This window comes from Lathamus discolor, chromosome 5 (genome assembly GCF_037157495.1).
Source record: "Lathamus discolor isolate bLatDis1 chromosome 5, bLatDis1.hap1, whole genome shotgun sequence".
Lineage (NCBI taxonomy): Eukaryota > Metazoa > Chordata > Aves > Psittaciformes > Psittacidae > Lathamus > Lathamus discolor.
The window spans coordinates 3,083,746-3,103,133 of NC_088888.1; the positions used below are offsets into that span (position 1 = coordinate 3,083,746).

Sequence of the window (19,388 nt, forward strand, 5' to 3'; positions counted from 1 at the left end):
CCCACTGACAGTTTTGCTACCTCTTAAATCTGTAATAAAATCTACTCTACGTTTGCAACACATTTCTGAGCAGACTTTTTTTCTCCCCTCCGAATTTAATTCTATGTAGTAGCAACAATTCGGACATAACTGGGAGCAGGTTAAGAAAGGAAGCGTGCTCATAAATTCAAGGCCAAGAAAAAACCCAAAGGAAGCCGAGAAGCTTTCTTGCAAAACCTCAAAGTTCTTATTTTTACATTTAAAAGCCTTAAGGCTGAATGTAAGGTACTGAAATCCACTGCCTGCTTCTTGCGCATTGGGGCCCTCCCCTCTGCTATTTGCTTCTGCCACACAAAAATGTGAAAGTGGTAGCGCGCTGATGAAAAATGGCATGGTACATGCCTCTGCACAGCTACACACCTGTGGGGTGTACTGTGTACATAACTTTGTTCTTTTCCCTGCTTACGAAATGCCATTTGACACACATTGGAGCCTCGCAAGATCAAACAGTACAAATGTAGCTGCCCCTCCCTCACCTACCAGCTCACTTCACTAATGAATTTATAGCAGTGCTCTTGTTGGAGGCTCTTTCTGTGCCCAAGATTCACTCAAATCCTCCCACTTGCTTTAGGACTAGTTTTTATCTGCAGCACTTAGCAACTGTCACTGAACTTGCAGTGAAATATTTACTATTACGTTATCCACTCCTCCCCAGAAGGGCAAAGACAAGGCAGTTAGAGAAACGTCTACAGAAACAGCTGGTTTAAGAGCAGGCATCTGAAGACTGTAGATCTTTGCTGATCTTGTTCCATTTAGCAGCAGCTGAATAGAAAAACAGGATCAATATATTGAAAAAGCTTTGCAGAAGTTCAGTAATTTATGAAGTGAAAGCTTAACAACACATTTCTCTGTCTGCATTCCCAGCCATCTTTCCCACTTAGGCTATCGTACACAACTTCCTAAGTCATCAACTATACGCAAGTTCATCAATTACTTATCAATAGATACAGGATACCTACCAAAGGAATCCTGCTCCACCAGTCAGGCTAACACAAGTTTCTTGTGAAAGGTCAATACTGAAGCCACATTCTAGTTATACAAGGCATATTCCAACCTCTATACATTCCTTAATTTCCCTTCCTCCTGCTGACTCTTTTTCAGGTGGCATTGAACTCCCTCTACCAGCTCAAAATTGCACTTTCTCCTCATGATACTGTTGCTGTCACCTTTTTAAACTCAAGAATGGACTATCTGCTGCAGCTCTTGTACAAACAGTGCTGGTAAATGCGAAGAAATGCTTCGGGAAGTGCCTTTCTCAAGCCTGCAAATTACAACGAGATGAATCATTCTCCCTTTACCGCTCCACTAATTGCAGAGGGAAACCAGATGCCTTCACTTGTAGGCAGCTACACTCAGGGCATGGGAACTCCACCCCATCTCCAAACTTTTCTTCCAGTTACAAAGAATTCCACGATCTTTTCCATTTTATGAAACATACACTCAAGATTCGTGCTGATGGATTTGTTCCTCTAGGATAAAGTCAGCCCTAACCCCAGCAGGCTTTTATTTTTTCCTAAGTTCTCCTCTAATCCATTATCCCAGAGAGGTTTAATGTTACGGATTGCAAGTGCTTGGCATTTGTCAGTAGAAACTAACATCATTAGTGACCTAAACCACTTCCCTCAGCATTCAAGTTATTTGCTAGTTTCCAATGTAAGTTTAAAACAAATATACAGTACAGTCCTTAGAGAACACTTTGAGAAGACCTAATTCATGCTTCACTTCAGTCTGATAGTCAGGTGATGTAAATCCACATTCTCTCGAGGAAAGGCTGCATCATTTGTCCTGTGACACATTTACTACATCAGCAGCCCTCATATCCCTTCGTTATGCCACGTTACGAGTATTGTTGGACTGTTAATATAGACCTTTTTTAACAGCTACAAATTCTTTTTTGATTCAGGAAGTACGCTTGTTGACACCTATGCCTAGTAGAGGCATAACTGGAAAGGGACCGAAAAGAGGCTGAATTTCCATAGCATATATTCATTCAGATACAATCAAGTATACTGCAGATTTGGGGCAGCAAAGATTTTTTTCACTGTTAATGGTTCAGAGCTGGTGCTTTTACTCTGTTAACAGCAAAATCCAGTGTGAGGCATGGAGAAATCTTTTGTCAAAGACCCCAAAAGAGAGAGATAAGGAACTCACCATAGGAAACAAGACATATTCCCGGAGGAAGTCATGAGATTCAAACTGATCATAGTCTCCAAAATCCGCTGAAAAAAAAAAAAATAACAAAATTACTCATTTTAGTACTTTCCACACACATTAAGACCGCACTCAACCTTTGCACAGATGCTTCATTTCAAGTGGGCGAGTTCTCTCTGAAGCCACAACCTAGAACAAAGATTTCTGCTTGCACTTCAGCTTTTAACATGGTGGTCTGAAAATAATAGTGTTATTGCCAAAGATCAAATAACAGCCAACAAGTAATTTCTCCCTTTTGATCCTTAACATTATGACCATTTGCAATGCTTAACCATCAGGAGGGCAAGATTTTCTGTAGACCTTGTGCACTAATACCACTATCTAACAAGGCTGGGATTGCTCAGCCTCTTGAAACACGATGCACACTTCTGCTTCACCAACTCTTCCAATCCTGACCAGGCAAAAATTAACCTACCTCTGGTACAATTCTACATACCTGTACAAAAGCTGCTTAGTTTTACAGTATAGGGGCTAAAGACCTCTTGACAACTGTATTAAAAATAGCCAACAACCAACATAGTTTGGGTGGCAGAGGAAGGAAGGTCTTATCCTTCTGCAACCAATATAACAGTATAGGAACAGTGCCAGTCTAATCTTTCTACTTGCTTTTCTACTTCTTCTACATCTTTTAAAGAGGTACTTGCCTCCATGCTCACACTCACTCCTATGTTGGGCTGAGGATTCTTGTCTAAATACCCTTGAAACTGTGGAGTTTTGAAAATGCTTCCTAAAGGCTAAACTGCATTAAAAAATACAAAACAAAACCTGCATGTATCTATCTGTTAAATACACAACAGCTTGTATCAAAAGAATATCTTGCCAGGAGGTTCTTATTTTATATCAGTTGAACTGGATCAAACACCATCTACGAGATTCTCATATAATAGAAGTTGGAAATCCCCACCATAAATCATATTATCTAAACATTCTTTCAAAGCTTCAAGACAATTTCACGTATTGCAGGATGCCAAAAATGCAGTTTCATTTTGTTTTCACCTCAGAGTTATGTTTTAACATAAACAGAAAGAAATCCAAATGGACATGAAACAGAGTCTGTAAGTTTAAAAGAAATAAGTATTTCACGTATCTTCAGTTGCATCACATGCAAAGGACAAAGGGAGTAATACAAGGTCAGGAATAAAGCAAACAAGATTAGTTGCAGCATTCTGATGCAACGGTCTTTGAAATACAGCAGATCATGTAGAAGTTTCAGAATCACAGTGATTACTTCAAACTGACCACAAAGACTGACTCACTCTCAAAGTCGGCAAAAAGCTCCAAAAACACAGGGCCAGTGAAACATATTCAGTCCTAACTTACACACTGGAAAACATCATTTACATACACTGCAATGTTCAGTATTGAATCTAATACATATATCGCCCTTTATTAAAATAACATTTCAGGATGTGACAAGAAACATCTTTTCTTCCATTTTTAACCAAGAAATAAGGTACAAAAATGGAATTTCTACTACTCTAAGATCATATCAGCATTACTCTCCATTGAGCCTTTAATTTTTAAGAATCTGATCTTCGTGTTTGCTATTTACTTCCCCCTTCCCCCTTATTAGAGGATATGCCCAGAGCAGGATCGCTGAAACTCTACCTTAGTCAGTCATAGATAGACTGAAAAGTACCTTCTCCAAATGCAGGGCTTCTTCCTCTGCCCATATACATTCTATGATCCCACTTTTATTGATGTCCTTAGGATGCTCAGAATAAAAATCACATTGTAAGAAGTAGTCTCTTACTAATTTCTAACTCACATAACAATTATGGTCATGTGCTCTTTCAGATAGCACCATACAGCAAAACAAGTTTTTAATTAAAGGCAAAATTAAAGCTGCTGCTATGCTCTTTGATGTAATTACATTTCAAACCAGAGAACATAAAGCAAATTCATTACTGCAAAGTGCTCCGTGGTTGGGGTTCGGAGAACTGAAGCTTTGTTCAGATTCACTTACGTGGACTTTTAGACATAGGAAAGCTGCACACTGTGATGTGGTCCATCATTCCCTCCCTGAGGGTGTGTTTCATCGATGACAGTCCACCTATGCACTTTTAAATCAATAGAAAACCCAGCTGTTGTGAGTAGGAGTAATACGAGGCCTTAGTGCCCACTCAACATATAAAACATACGGAACAAACCAAAAATGCCAGTGTTGGAAAAGGGGCTATCGGGTCATGTCATCTTACCTTGCACTGCTAAACCAGCTAGTCGAATTCCCTGCTCCAATGAAGAAAGCAACCGGCCATCAAGAACATCCTTTTTCACTTGTAGGTAATACTGGTATCTACAAACAAATGCAAAGGGCACAAATTAGGACATCTACATCTTTGTATGTTTTCTATGCACAGAGACAGCTGAAAGTAAGAAAACCTCCCCGACAGACAGGTCAGGCTGTTAAAACAGCAGTTTGTTCCTGGCTTTGGATGTTCCACATTACCAGAACAAATCAACATGATCCCTACAATGTGTGCAATGCTTCCAGGTGGATGAAAAGGAAAGGAAGAAGTTCTGATTTGTGTTCCGTAGTCCACATAGGAGAGAGACATTTTGCTGGGGCTAACCTCCTCCATCAGTCTTGTAGAAGTTACCAAGAACCCTGCAATCACCAATACAAAAAGCAGCTGTTCCATATTTCTTTCATTGTTTTTGCTCCAGTGTCACCATTTGATAGAAGAAACTGAATTTCAGCAATATACTTTAGCCTACTGACACCATTTGAACCATGGCCCATATGAAAGCTTTTTTCAGTTGGCCCTTCTCATCTGTGAGGACAATTCAGACACACAAATCAAGCAAAACCAGCTTCTAATATCTGTAAGAACCAATCACAAGAAAACCATGTGAGTTTTAACCTCAGCAACAGGACTTGCACATTTCACCTTACAGTTGCAATAGAGTGGATTAAAACAAACAGTAAGCTCTCCACAAAAAGGTTTAACAAGTTACTGTCCCCATCCATGCATCCCTCCCACTCACTGAACTGGACCAGAGCCACAGGAGAGCTGGCCAAAGCAGCAGGGGCATGTACCAGTCCCTCTGGCATATCAAGCCTAGTGGATGCAGCTTTGTTACAGAGTTGAGTAACAGTGATGTAATGCTCCCACATGCATCAGCTTAGACTTTTGGTGCAGATGTATGCAACCTGTCCCAACCGAGATGAAACACAGTTCTTTGGCAGCCAACATGCATATTCATCAGGTCTGAGCCCAAAGGTAGAAGTACTGTACCAGGGTAGCCACACTCCACACATGCACACAGCTTCATGCACCCAACCAATAGCTAAACCAGCTGGCTATAGTTTGAACCTTTGGGAATAGCAAAGAAACTATTCTGGTCTGGTCTTAGACTGAAAATCACCTTCCCAACGGGAAAGAACCACCACTGTAGCATCACCCACGTTACAGGGACCACGCTGCCTTAACTGTGCTCACAATTGTTACTGTTTAATTCTGTGTGGAGCTGTTCGAAAAAGATAATGTCATTTAAAATGCTTCGATTTGGCTTTCGCACAGCCTAACAAAGATTAAAACTTCAGGGGATTTTAAAATCTGATTAAGGCAGTGTAGAAAGTGTATGCCTCCTCAGCTTGAACCCTGTGCTTCAGCCTCAAGTTTCACACTTGCTCAGTCCAAGAGACAAATCAGGTTGTTTCCACTTCCTCGCAATGCCTAAATCCCAATTCTGAACTGCCCAGGCTTTCATACAGACTTGATATAAGCTGCTTTATCACATTGCAGGTGAACAAGTGTTTGCTGAATCTGGTCTTCAATACTTGTAATGCCAAAAGCAGGCTATTTATCTTAATGCTACGTGCACATGCACAAGTTACATATCCTAGTCCAGCAGAACTAATGTAAAATCTACACCTGCCATAAAGTTAGAGCTGTTGTTAAAACCCCACAAAGTTAAGAGACTACATGAAAATCACAACTATGTAAAATCTTACAGTGACATCCTAGCTCTACAGAAGTCAAGAATGTCACCAGCTTCAGTGGAGCCACGATTTCAACCAAATTGCCCATAAAGGTATAGATAAACCATAAAAAGGCAGCATCAGCAAAGATATGTCCATGAGTTACTACAGCATAAAATATTACGACCGAGACTTTCAAAAGAAACACTGATGTGGGCTTTGGTTGCACTTTGAGCTGCCAATGGTTTAGAGAAACTGTTTTCAGACAGCAGACATAGAACCATAGCATCAACTAGGCTGGAAAGACCAACAGCACCCACTTTACAAGGAAGATGCCCACTGCCTGGTGTTTGACTGTCAGAAACAGGTCACATTTAAAAGTCTTTACAGGAATATTCTACATTATTATAGATCAACATTGCATTTACTAACACTGTGGCAGAATAAAAGTTTAGGATTCATTATATATTGCAAATTGACATGCAGTAAGAGTTTAAAAGACGTATATAATTAGTCATCTGACATTAACTAATATATCCATCAGGAAAAACCTCCTGGAGGAAGTTTTCACCTTTAACAGGCAAATGTACTGAAAAGCAATCGCCCACTATGGCTCTGACACCTCTGTCAATGGAAGTGCCAAGGTAAACTGAAGGAGAACATGTCAGAAACCTATGGTCTGTACCAGCTTCATCCCTCCCCCTGGACTGACAGTGACAAGGGTCACAAGAATCATAGAATAGCTAGGGTTGGAAAGGACCTTAAAATCATCCAGTTCCACCCCCCCTGCCATGGGCAGGGACACCTCACACTAAACCACCCCACCCAAGGCTCTGTCCAGCCTGGCCTTGAACACCGCCAGGGATGGAGCATTCACAGCTTCCCTGGGCAACCCATTCCAGTGCCTCACCACCCTCACAGTAAAGAACTTCCTCCTTAGATCCAATCTAAACTTCCCCTGTTTAAGTTTTAACCCGTTACACCTTCTCCTATCACTACAGTCCCTAATGAAGAGTCCCTCCTCAGCATCCTTATAGTCCCCCTTCAGATACTGGAAGGCTGCTATGAGGTCTCCATGCAGCCTTCTCTTCTCCAGGCTGAACAGCCCCAACTTCCTCAGCCTGTCTTCATACGGGAGGTGCTCCAGTCCCCTGATCATCCTCGTGGCCTCCTCTGGACTTGTTCCAGCAGTTCCATGTCCTTTTTATGTTGAGGACACCAGAACTGCACACAATGCTCCAGGTGAGGTCTCACAAGAGCAGAGTAGAGGGGCAGGATCAGCTCCTTCGACCTGCTGGTCACACTCCTTTTGAAGCAGCCCAGGATACGGTTGGCTTTCTGAGCTGCGAGCACACACTTAAGCAGCTCATGTTACGTTTCTCATCAACCAACACCCCCAAGTCTCTGTCCGCGGGGCTGCTCTGAATCACTTCTTTGCCCAACCTGTAGCTGTGCCTGGGATTCCCCGGACCCAGGTGTCACTATGTGAGCTGAGACTGCTCTTTGTTCACTTGGGTTGCAAAAGTAGGTCTATAATTTGAGGGAAATCAAACATTCTACAAATGGTTCAGCTATAGATTCACTAAGGAAGGCAGTTCCAGAACAGCAGATAAAAACATGTTTCATAAGCCTCCTATTAGGTGGTTTAGTTGGGAAAGCATATGGAAACTGAACAGAAGTTTGCAATCTGCACCCCCAAATAATAAAAGACAAGAAATCCAAAACTAAGACTTAGGAAGCTTTAATCACAGAGCCACTCTGGCGTACTAGGGGCAGAAGAGATACCACCATAACCAAGTGGTCTAAGAGCTGAAGTCTCTCACCTTCATTGCTTATTTTGGCTTAAACATCTTTTGCAGAGCAATTGTGTATTCAATATAAGAAAGGCTACTATAATTTGCCAGCCTGTAGCCAATTCCAAGGGGAATGGGAGTGGACAAGTCTGAACAAAGCCATAATTATATCATTTCCCAAAACTCTTTTTAGCCAATATAGAAAACACTAAAAGTATATTTGCATCTATTGCATAAAAAAAGCACACTTTTGGTAAAGTAAATTAGCTGCAAATGGACAATCATGAGACAACATCTGAAAATAAGAATGAACACCAGAATTTTGGCAATCCATACTATTTGGGTTCTTTTCCCTCTAGCATACTACTACTAAGCAGGAGGTAAAGGTACTGGTTTCACATTTAATTGCAACACCCAGATTCAGACTCAGCCACAGCTGTGTAAATGTACAGAAACTCCCATTTGCCCATACAATCACATACAGACCTCCCAAGATCAGGATTCCTGTTTGTTCTCCTGTCACCTCAAATTGAAGAACATGGGTGTTTGTATCGTGTTACTGAATTCATTGTACCCTTCCATCACCACTGTTTGTCTGATATATAACCTCTGCTGCTGTTTTATATATACAGAAAATAACTCCATTTTACTGATTTCTGTTCCTTTCAATGACCCGTGTTTCAGGTGCCACAAGCCACGTAGAACCTGGCCTAATCAATACTGGAAGTAAGATCTTTGCAGAGAAATGAAAGGATGGTTTACAAAAGGAAACTATGAGTTAGTTATGCAGAGTAACTGAACTAGTGCCCTGTATCTTCACATTGTTCCTACTGGCGACTTCCACAGAGAACCAACAAGGCAAATACTTCATTAATAATTACTCCGTATTATCAGGCCCACTAGCATTAGTAACCAAGCAGCATCCAACTCTGCTAGGAAATGAGAAGAACAGCAGAAAAATGCTTCCTGTCTGAGGGATTTACAATCTATAATACACATTTCACATTTTACAAAGACATGTAGTGACAGGACAGAGGATAATGGCTTCAACCTGACAGAGGGGAGATTGAGATGAGCTCTAAGGCAGAAGCTCTTCCCTGTGAGGGTGCTGAGGTGCTGACACAGGGTGTCCAGAGAAGCTGTGGCTGCCCCATCCCTGGCAGTGCTCAAGACCAGGTTGGACACAGGGGCTTGGAGCAAGCTGCTCCAGTGGAAGGGGTCCCTGCCGATGGCAGGGGGCTGGAACTGGATGAGCTTTAAGGTCCCTTCAATACAAACCACTCTGTGGTATTTCATATGCTACACAGATCTATATACAAAAAGGTGATAGGATCAGTCAATAAGGATTAATACTGTTTGAATGCTGTACTGTGATCAGTCTGTATTATTTTCCCCTGGTTTTACTTTCCCTCTCTATACAGTAGGGACAGGAAGTGTTTGGAACATTCTCATTATCTCTAGTGCAGCAGGAAACACTGAAACTTCACTTTTCTCTTAAATCAGTCAGTTTTTCTGGCAACTTCAAGCCAGTTTGAACAACTACATTCCAGTTTCAATACCAACAAATCTTTACCTTGAGTATATGTGAAAAGAAACAAAGCACTACAAAACATGTATGAGTTACCCAAGAGGTACAATTCTTTTAAAATCATGCCTAATGATGCAATTACTGCCATGACTAACTTTTTTATAACTCATTAGGTACCCTTTTGGCATCAAGCTTATCTATTGAATAACTGCATAGCTATGCAGTTTAACTTCTTCTCTGGAGGAAAAGAGAACTGATTTACCAGTTTTTAAGTCTCAAAGGAAAAGCAGATTGGCCCACAAGTGGTTTAGCTCCAGACTTTCAGGTCTTTTCCAACTTTAAAAACAAACTGCCATTAGACTACAATATGATCTTCGAAAATTAGGAACGCAATCAAAGTCTCACTAAATCACAACAGTCCAACTCAGCTCACTTGGGTTTATCTTAGTATGATAACATACTGCTGAGCAGAGATGCTGCAATGTACACTCGTGCAATGATCTACCCACAGGGGAAGCAGTTTCTCCGGAACAGAGGCAGTTTATTACTTAGGAACATTACTTTAAGCATTAGCTTTGATATTGATGTGTCCATTGTTCATCTCACACCTTAAAACCTGCCATGATTTTGACTTTGATACTATTTAGCAACAGGAATCTACAGATACTGATATGCTACCTTTTAAAGAGAAACCCATTTTTAAACACAGGGTCTTTCATATTTTCTCAGCCTTTAAAGTTAGATGAGCCAATGGCTCAGCTATTCAATGGCAAAGCAACTAACTGATAATGGCCAAAAGGTTATTTATTACACATTTGAGATAATCATAATAATACTTAATTCTGGTTGCTTTTCTGAGAAAACAGTACTTTAAATATTATTAATCACAGAATCACAGAATCCCAAGGGTTGGAAGGGACCTCAAAAGATCATCTAGTCCAACCCCCCTGCAAGAGCAGGGTAACCTACAGTACATCACACAGGAACTTGTCCAGGCGGGCCTTGAATATCTCCAGTGTAGGAGACTCCACATTAGCTTCATTTTATAAATCAAGTATCCAAGTGAATGGCTGGTGAAGTTACTTGTGTAAAGACAGGCAGGAAACTAAGACAAAGTTAGGAGATCTAGGTTTTGTTTCCATGTCCCAATTCAAAGTACTACTTACTCGACGGGGTTTATTTCATTGGGTCATTCAACATACTGCAATAAAACCAACTGCAAATTTAAGACTGGATTTTATATGGCAAGAAAGGCAGGCAGGCAGACAAGACTGGTCTTCTCAGATACAACATTCAGTGTATTGGCAAAAAAGGTGTTATGATTTCTGGGCTTGAGCATGCTGAAACACATTTTAGATGCAAGGATTCAATCAGCACATCTTAATCTAAAGGCACTTTAAAAGAAGAGGCATATACATTGGTGATGTCACTGTCAGTAATGCAGTGCTAAAGCCCTGTCTCTCATTGTAAAAGATGTAGATGGGGTTGATAAAGGGAACATCTCCAGCTTGCTCCTCTGGAATTTCATTACCCTTTCTCCCAGCACAAGTCCGATGCTTCTCAGTACTAGACAACAGCCATTTATCTGGGATTTGTGGTAGAACATAAAAAGCAACGGCTGGGCTTTCACTACTATACGGTAATATTTTTGGAAGGGTATTATTGAGAACAAGTCTACCACACCCTTTCACAGACCTTCAGAAGGATCAGCAGACTTGCCAGGAAAAAAAGGGAAGGAGATAAAAGAGCTTTTGTCACACATGCAGGAGGAAATTCCTTCAGAGGCTCAAACTGTCAATGCCAATAGTAAAAACACAGTGATAGCAGTTTCTAGGGTAGGAACTCCTTGATCATAACAACCTTATAAGGTAGGTCAAGGTTAGCTTTAGGTAACTGAGAAGTGAGGTTGTTCAAAAGCAGAATCCAACTGCCTACAGCCTGGTGTCCTTTGGCTGCTGGATGGAAAACATATCTGAAACTAAAAATAAACGAAATACATGGAAAGATGTGTCATCCCTTTTCCCCTTCCTAATGAGACAGAACAATGCTGGGTTAGCATCATTTCCACACGTAGGACAGATCAAAATACAGCTCATATCATCTACATCCACATCACTTGATCTCTTTAAAAGCAACAGTTTATAGCTGAAGGGAAGCAAAGAGGATTGTCTAAACAGGCTTGTTTCATAATGATAGTCACTTTCCATTTATTTTGATACGCAATTAGTGAGCATAAGGATAAATCATACACAGCATTGATGGCTGCCTTTCTTTATGAGCTGTAATGAGGCACACAATGAAACCACATCTGACCGGTGAAGTTCCTACCAAAGGCCAATGTCTTCCAAAGGTTAAGGTCCAGCTACAGAGGCAACTCCTGGCTAAGGATACTAGAAAACAGGAGAACCTTTGCGCACCTAAAACCAGTCTGATGAGAATTTTACACTGCTTAGTTGCTCTTTACCACCTCTATTTCATCAGTTTACTACTGAAAGGTTGGCTGTACGCATGCATTCCCTGAAAGGCAGTCCATTATAATTTCAGATTTCCATGAACACATATGCATTGCAGTCTGACATGGGACTGTTTAGGAAGGCAACACACACTTTATAGCCTCTCCTACACCAGCAGCTGCTTCCAGCATAGCCTGCTATTAAGTGTTGTGGCTCTTTGGTGTCCAGCATGAACTAGATGGCTAGTGAAACCCTTAGATAACAGCCTCGCACTCTGCACTCTCCTTGGCAGCAACAGCCAGAGCCTGGATTGTAAAGAAGTGCTCCGAGAGTGTTTTTCTGCTCCTGCCATTCCTGATGGGCCACAAGCACGGACACGCACCCAGGCCTTGTTGCAGCCCGCAGACATGACATAAGCCTTCCAAAACACGCGCTGCTCCTCCCGTGAGAGCCTTCGCCGGCAGATGCAGCTTTACAATAGCCACCAATGTCTCTATGTTTAAAAAGGAACCCCCACCACCACAGCAGGTCTGTCCTCTGTGCTTGCGCTTTTTGTTAAGAGTCTGTTATACTTTCTGGATACTCCAAGTTCAAATAAACCCACAAACACAAAGTTAAACCTGAAATCAAAAGGCCAGTAATGGCATGCTTTAGCAAGAAAGGAAGGCATGCCACAACCTGATCCCCATTTTCTGCCCTTGAACTCTTGAATTAATTATAACAAATTACAGGGAGCCCCACTACAATTTATAAGCACAATAAACTCCCTTACAACCACCTATAATTTTATCAGAGTTAATCCAAATACCTGAAGAATTATACAGCACAGAACTTCAACATGCCTTTTGGAGTAAAAAAAAGGCATGGGGGAAGCAATATTCTCTTGTCTTCCAAGCCCTTTCTCTCAAAGGACATGTTTGGTCTTTGCAAGCTGGAGTCCAGCAAAGCCAGGCCCCGGTGACACCACCAGAGCATTCATCCTTATAAAAGGCTGGAGTGGGATTGCAAAAGTAAAGCAAAACAATCAAAATTGTATCATACAGGAAAAAAAAAAACTATATTTTAGTGTTTTCAGCTGAAAAGCAACATTCACTGCAAGCATAATGCTGCACAGAAACACTAGAATAAAACATTTGGGAATGGAGAGTTTGTTAGCCACGCATCCTTGAAAAAAGCCATGTGTCCATCTGGTTTGGGTTTTAAGCACATGTTAAAAGTGTTATTGTTCAACATGGCAATCCTATTGCCTTCAGACTGCTCGCACAGTTAAGCTTAAATACAGGCTTAACTATGTGCTTGTGTGTCCTGAAGTGAGCAAAACTCTTGCATTTGGCTCCAGACAGCCAAAGGCTACAATACAGGAGACTATTCTTTCTTATTAGATTCACTTTCTTTTTTGAGCATTAAAACTATAAGGTAGGACAGAGCCAGGCAGGTGAACTGCAGCAATGCCACATACTGCTTTTCATACATAGGTCTTAAATGCCATAAAGGACAATGAGTCTTCTCATCTGCCATTCTACTACCGAAAGAGATTAAAAACACACAAACTGCAGTGAGAAAAGAGGGCCCCAAGGAAGGATACAACTTCTCTTCATGGTGATAACACTGGAACTCAACCCAGATTGCCTCTTCATCAGTAGGGTCCATGGGTCAAACGGGTATCAAAGCCTATGAGAAAAATCCCTCTTGCTAAAACTTCCTTCAGCGTTTTTGTGCAGTCTGAGAAAAAAAATACCAAGAGAGTCTCACACAACTCCTGCCCTCACCATCACCTTCCTGCTAACATGGGCTCCCCCGTTCGCATGCAGGTTCCCAGGGCTTTTTCTCCTTACCTTGGGCACACATTGCTCTGGTGCAGGACTCTGAGTTGCCAGGGCTTTTAAATGCAAAGCATCATCTGTCTCGACAGCAAAATGAGAGGGACAACACTACAGAGCACCACTCTGTGTCCCTTTGTGGAGTGGTTTTACTGGTCATCACCCCTCCTTTGGTGAATGACACAAAACACGGGCTCCAACTGTGAACAGGAGCTCCAATCACACATAGGCTTCACCTATATATATGTGTTCAATAATACAACACGGCTTGCAGCCTACCTGTCATTTCCCACAATTAGTCACATCCCCTTAACATCAGGTTTTATGCTCAGAGAGCAATTAATGCCCCCAAACCACTGGATGGCATAAAAGTAATGGCAGCTGTGAAGATCCATCCTCACAAAGATGCAGAAATGGAAAAAATAAGCCATGGTTATGTATGCTGAAGGGTACTGAACCTCATGGGGAAGAGAAGCACAAATATCCTTGTTGGTGTGTCCTGACTTAGGCCCAGGAAAGATTACAGAAAACATGATATTAGACCCCCAAAAGTTAATAACAGCTTAGATTTACTTCCTTTACTCGTGTTTGTTGACTCAGTTCAAAAAATGCTGTTCCCTGCCTTGAAAAGAAAACGCAGCTAACCTTCAAGCTGCCTCCAGTGTGGGAAAAGGTGGTTTAAGTTACATATGGAAGCAATATGAGTCAACGGTTTGAAAGTTCTCCTGGTAGCTAGCCAGGTTAATGGCCAAGCAGGTTAGAATATCATGCTCAAAAAATGTGGTGAGTTAATTAGAACATATGTATACTCTAGCTCATACTCTGCAACACTGAAAATAAATAGATAACTCTTTAAAACTGGGTTAAGTACAGGCATAACTCTAAACTAGTCTTTGGACACAGAACAAACACGAAGAGTCTTGACTGTCCCATGCTCCCCATTATGTCACTTGGAGTAACAAAACATACTGCATGCACCCCATAAGCCCTTTCTCATTTTTTCTATATGCATTTTCGACATCCTCCTTCTGTAAACTCTGGAATGTCATAAGTCCATCAGCCTTTTCTGGTTAGATGTACCACTGCGCACTGACGCAGAAGTTGAACAGAGTGGAACACATCTACCAGTGAACAACTGGTATGCAGATGTAAGCACCCAGAAGCACATCACAACATGATTGGCCTGTGGGTGCAGAGTAGCATGTGAGTGTATTCAGGTGTTACCTCCTGCAAGGAGCAAATGAACATGTTCAAACTCTCAGAATGTGCGCTTAATCTGAACTCCAGTGGCCTGCAGTGAAACCTCCTGCATGAATTCATGGAACGCTTAAAAAAACCCTATCAGTAAAACCTTTAGGTTGTATCACGACCTCATATAATTAATGCCTGAGAAAGCTTTATTTTGTGGAATTTTACCTTGTAGAAAGCTAAAATCCGGTCCGTTCACTACTGCCTTCTACAGCAATCTGACGTGGTAATAAGAAAACACTGCTTGAAACGAGACACAAGGAAGTTCCCACCTATCTATAGGCTGTCAGTAGAAAGCCTCATATTCTTGTGGAAAGACTGTCGAAGCAGCTACATTAGCTCACTGCCAGGAGAAAACAGGAAAACCCAGGTTGTTTTCACCTCCCATAGAGCTTGGTGAGCCTAGTGTTTTCACAGGAACAGTTGAAAACAGTCACCCCACGCATCAGTAAATCATGGAACAAAACCATGGCCCAGGAAGTTCCACCGTCCCAGTGAACGCAACCCTGCAGAAGCAAATGCAGCTCTGATAACAACAGGATGTTGCCAGAGAAATACGCGAATCGGTGCCTGTTGGGTGGGTAAAGTAGATCCATTTCATGAAATGAATAATTATTCTTTGTAAAAGCCTCAAAAACAGCTGAAGATATCAAGTGGAAAAGCAGCTGCCAAAGATAAAGCAGTGAACCAGTAAACATCTCACTGCACAGGAATCTGCCATCTTCCAACACTGACATTTCTGCCAAATTCTTGAGATTTTCAGCTGCATAAGGGCCTCCACACAAATGCTTCTTTTAAACACATTCAGAGACTTCAGACTGTACTGACATCCAACTGCAGCTCCTTTAAATTGCTTTATAAGTTGCCAGCCAGGCAAAGAAAGATCAAAGTTATTCAGCTCCCTCAAAAAGGGGATGTTTAGAACTAGTTTTCATGGTTTGTCTCTGCTATAAGAGAAGGGGAAAAGTTGGCTCCAGCCTGCAGTGCGACAACCATAGTTCAGTAAATTTAGCTGAAGACTGGCACTGCTACTGTAGCCAAGATTTCCACTGCTATCGAACTCTCAACCATTTAAAAAGCAGTTAGAAACCCCAGTCATAAGCCTGTCTGCTCATAGGCTGCTGCTGACGGCTTGACCCTCTTCCTGATGCTTTCAGGCATCTATCTGGGACTTCTAAACAGACCAAGCAAGATACAGCTTTCTTTTCAAAACATGCAGTAGGGAAAAAGAAAGAATGAATCACCTGCAGAAAGTGATGCACAGCAGAGGAATCCTGAATCATGCTGTGGAAATGCCCATTTCTTCTCACTGATTACACAGAAGTCTAGAGCAACTGTCATTCTTGAGGCTCCATCAGGAGAGAATACATGACTGAGGTAGGATTGATCTGTGTCATGCAGACTTTTAAGCAGTATACCCCATAGCAGCCTGCGTTTCCCTAAGGAGGAACTGCTAGTCACTGCTACTGCATCACATGGGAAGACAGACAGGAGAATACTAGCCCCAGTCTAGGTAGCATTCATCTGCAAAAAGCAGTGCCTTAAACTACACCAGGAGACAAGTCGGAAGCAGCACAGCAATCTGTGAGGTACACCATAATATTCACTGTGTGCTTAATGAATGGGCAACCTCATTCTGCAATGATATGCATTGTTACTACACCTTAAGGGGAGAATAAGGCAGTCAAGCACTTTGCAGTAGCGTAAATGACAAAGGCAGTAGATCAGAAGAGGAAGCATCTTTTTCATCTTCATTTGAGGAGATGAATAAAGGCTGATGGGCACTTCTGTGACTCACAGCTAGGGATAACAAGTGTTTCCCATTTTCCACTCTCCTTACCCTTTCTCCTGTAAACCATAAACTTAAACAGAACATCTTCTTTCCTATGGAAAGCAAAATCACTCCATAACAGTAACTCCCTATAGGTACTACACTAATATTTCACAGAAGAGGCAGAGACCAGACATTATGTATTCAATAATTTTCAGAGTAACTCTCAAATTCCTCACTGTTAGCCACAAGTGAGGAATTACAAATAGATATCTGCTGAAAGAACTCACTCCTTTCTTTTGCCTAAAAACGTGGCAAATAGTTTCAACACGCACAATGCCTTCTTTCCAAAAAGCCTTACTTAATAAGACCCTAAACAACTCAGAACCAAGCTCTGAAAAGCTGGACAGGGCCTTGGTAGAGCCATCACAAGTGAAGTGGGTAATAAGCTGTGCCTTTTTCGGAAGTTACCAAGCATCACTTACCCTGTACTTCGAAACTGTGCCATTTCATGCAAATGTTCCTTGTAGTTTATGGACAACGAGTTTATTTTATTCTCTCTTTCTTCTCCTCAGTTAAGAAAGCAAAAGGAAACAGTTCTAGTACCAGCATGCTACTTGTTTGATACTAGAACTCCATAGGCTTGTTTATTTTCATAAGAGTGTATTAAATATAAGCTATTTTTAGGCTACCCAATTACTTCTTGCACCTCCTCCATGATGCTACAAGCCAAGTCCTCTGCTCCATGAACCTACCAGTACAGAGGGATGCCTGTATATACAACATTTATACTGATGTAATGTTAACAACACACCCACAAAACTGAACTGCATCCACTATCACACAAAGTGCTTTCAGACTAAATATTCTTATCTGTGGCCAATCCAAAGGGGAGACACGACTGACACTACTTAGCAGCTCGGAATCAAGCCCTTGGATGCAGTTTGAGACCACTGGAAACACTGAAAAGACGGTGTAACAGATGCCCTGCCAGTTTTCCAGTATGTAGTAGCATTCCCATTTGAAAGCAATATAATCCTTACAAGACTTTCAAATGTTGTAACTGCTGCATAGCAAAGCCAAGGAACTACGTTCCTCCTGCATCCGCTGCCATTTCATTTTCAGGTACAGGGAAACCTCATCAACTACTGTAATCTCTTCTCAGAGCTCTTTCTGATGCTAGTAGTAATGAAAAAGAAAAGAGAAAAGGTATCTTAGCTTTAAAGAAGTTTACCCTTCGCATATGCGCACCAAGAAATAAAGAGCTACTTCACCCCTAAACTTAGTGACAGTTAATTTAGTTCAACTTGCCTTTTCTCTTCATGCAATGCAGGACATGATGAAGTCTAAATGAAAGGAGCAATTTTGCCTTACAGGAAAGCAAAAATATCCCTCTACTTGCTTTTAGTTGTGTCTGTCTGTTTTTAAGAAGGCGACAATACACTAACAATCTTAAGGGAACAAAACCATAGAATCATAGACTCAGAATCATAAAATAGTTAGGGCTGAAAAGGACCTTAAAATCATCTAGTTAACCCCTGCCACGGGCAGGGACAGCTTCCACTGTCATGTCACCCAAGGCTCTGTCCAACCTGGCCTTGAACGCTGCCAGGGATGGAGCATTCACCACTTCTCTGGGCACCCTGTGCCAGTGCCTCAGCACCCTCACAGGGAAGAATTCCTGCCTTAGATCTAACCTGAAAATCCATCAAAACTGATCCTACTGAGAGTCATTCCAATGGCAACCACAGCAAAAGCTTCTCCACTAAGTTTAGAGAAACCACTGATGAAAGCTCAGTTTTTGCTTCAGAAAGCAGGCAATAAAGGTGGCAGGGAACCCATCTGTCCGTCATGGCGACAGCAGCATACACCCATCTGCCAGAAAACATTAATACTATGTCAACACAAAATTCACGCCTATTTCTTTTTAGAAACAAAAGTGTGATAACATAAAGTCCATTATTTGTTTGGCAATTTGTACCCCTTCATCCTACCCTAAGCCTGACAGTCCAAGAGAGTAAATACCTAGCTGAAGGTTTTTTGTAAAGTTCTCCAAGTGTGAGTAGATCTAGCTGGACCATGTTGTTAAATCCAACTTCTCCCAACAAATCCTCAAGCTGTGTAAACTGCAGCTTGTGATCCACATGCTCTTATGCTCACCTTAAGAGAGTCTGCAGTGCAAAGAAAGCAGGATGTAACTTTCCACTTCATTCCTAAAAGTAAGTTGCAGTTTTCATGAGGTTGCTCTACTGCTAATGACAGCAAGATTTAAAAATCATTTAAATATACGAGGAAGAAGTTCTTTACTGTGAGGGTGGTGAGGCACTGGAATGGGTTGCCCAGGGAAGTTGTGAATGCTCCGTCCATGGCAGTGTTCAAGGCCAGGTTGGACAGAGCCCTGGGTGACACGGTTTAGTGTGAGGTGTCCCTGCCCATGGCAGGGGGCTAGAACGGGATGATCTTAAAAGTCATTTCCAACTCTAACCATTCTATGATTCTAAGAATATGCAACCATATGGTCGTGCAAGAGCCAAGAAGGACGGGATTTAAATAGAACTGATGCTGCAGGTTATCCCAGTGATCCACATAACACAAGTGTT

General features: G+C 41.7%; 1 protein-coding gene across 1 annotated transcript in view; it reads right to left on the minus strand.

The window, feature by feature from the left end:
• Nucleotides 1-19,388, minus strand: part of PTPN14 (protein tyrosine phosphatase non-receptor type 14) — a 120,713-nt gene that overhangs the window by 39,419 nt on the left and 61,906 nt on the right. Inside the window, exons 4-5 of the mRNA XM_065679407.1 lie at nt 4,449-4,546; nt 2,191-2,258 (exon numbers count right to left, since the gene is read on the minus strand). Of these exons, the coding sequence (XP_065535479.1) occupies nt 2,191-2,258; nt 4,449-4,546 (166 nt within the window). The remainder of the gene's footprint in view (nt 1-2,190; nt 2,259-4,448; nt 4,547-19,388) is intronic.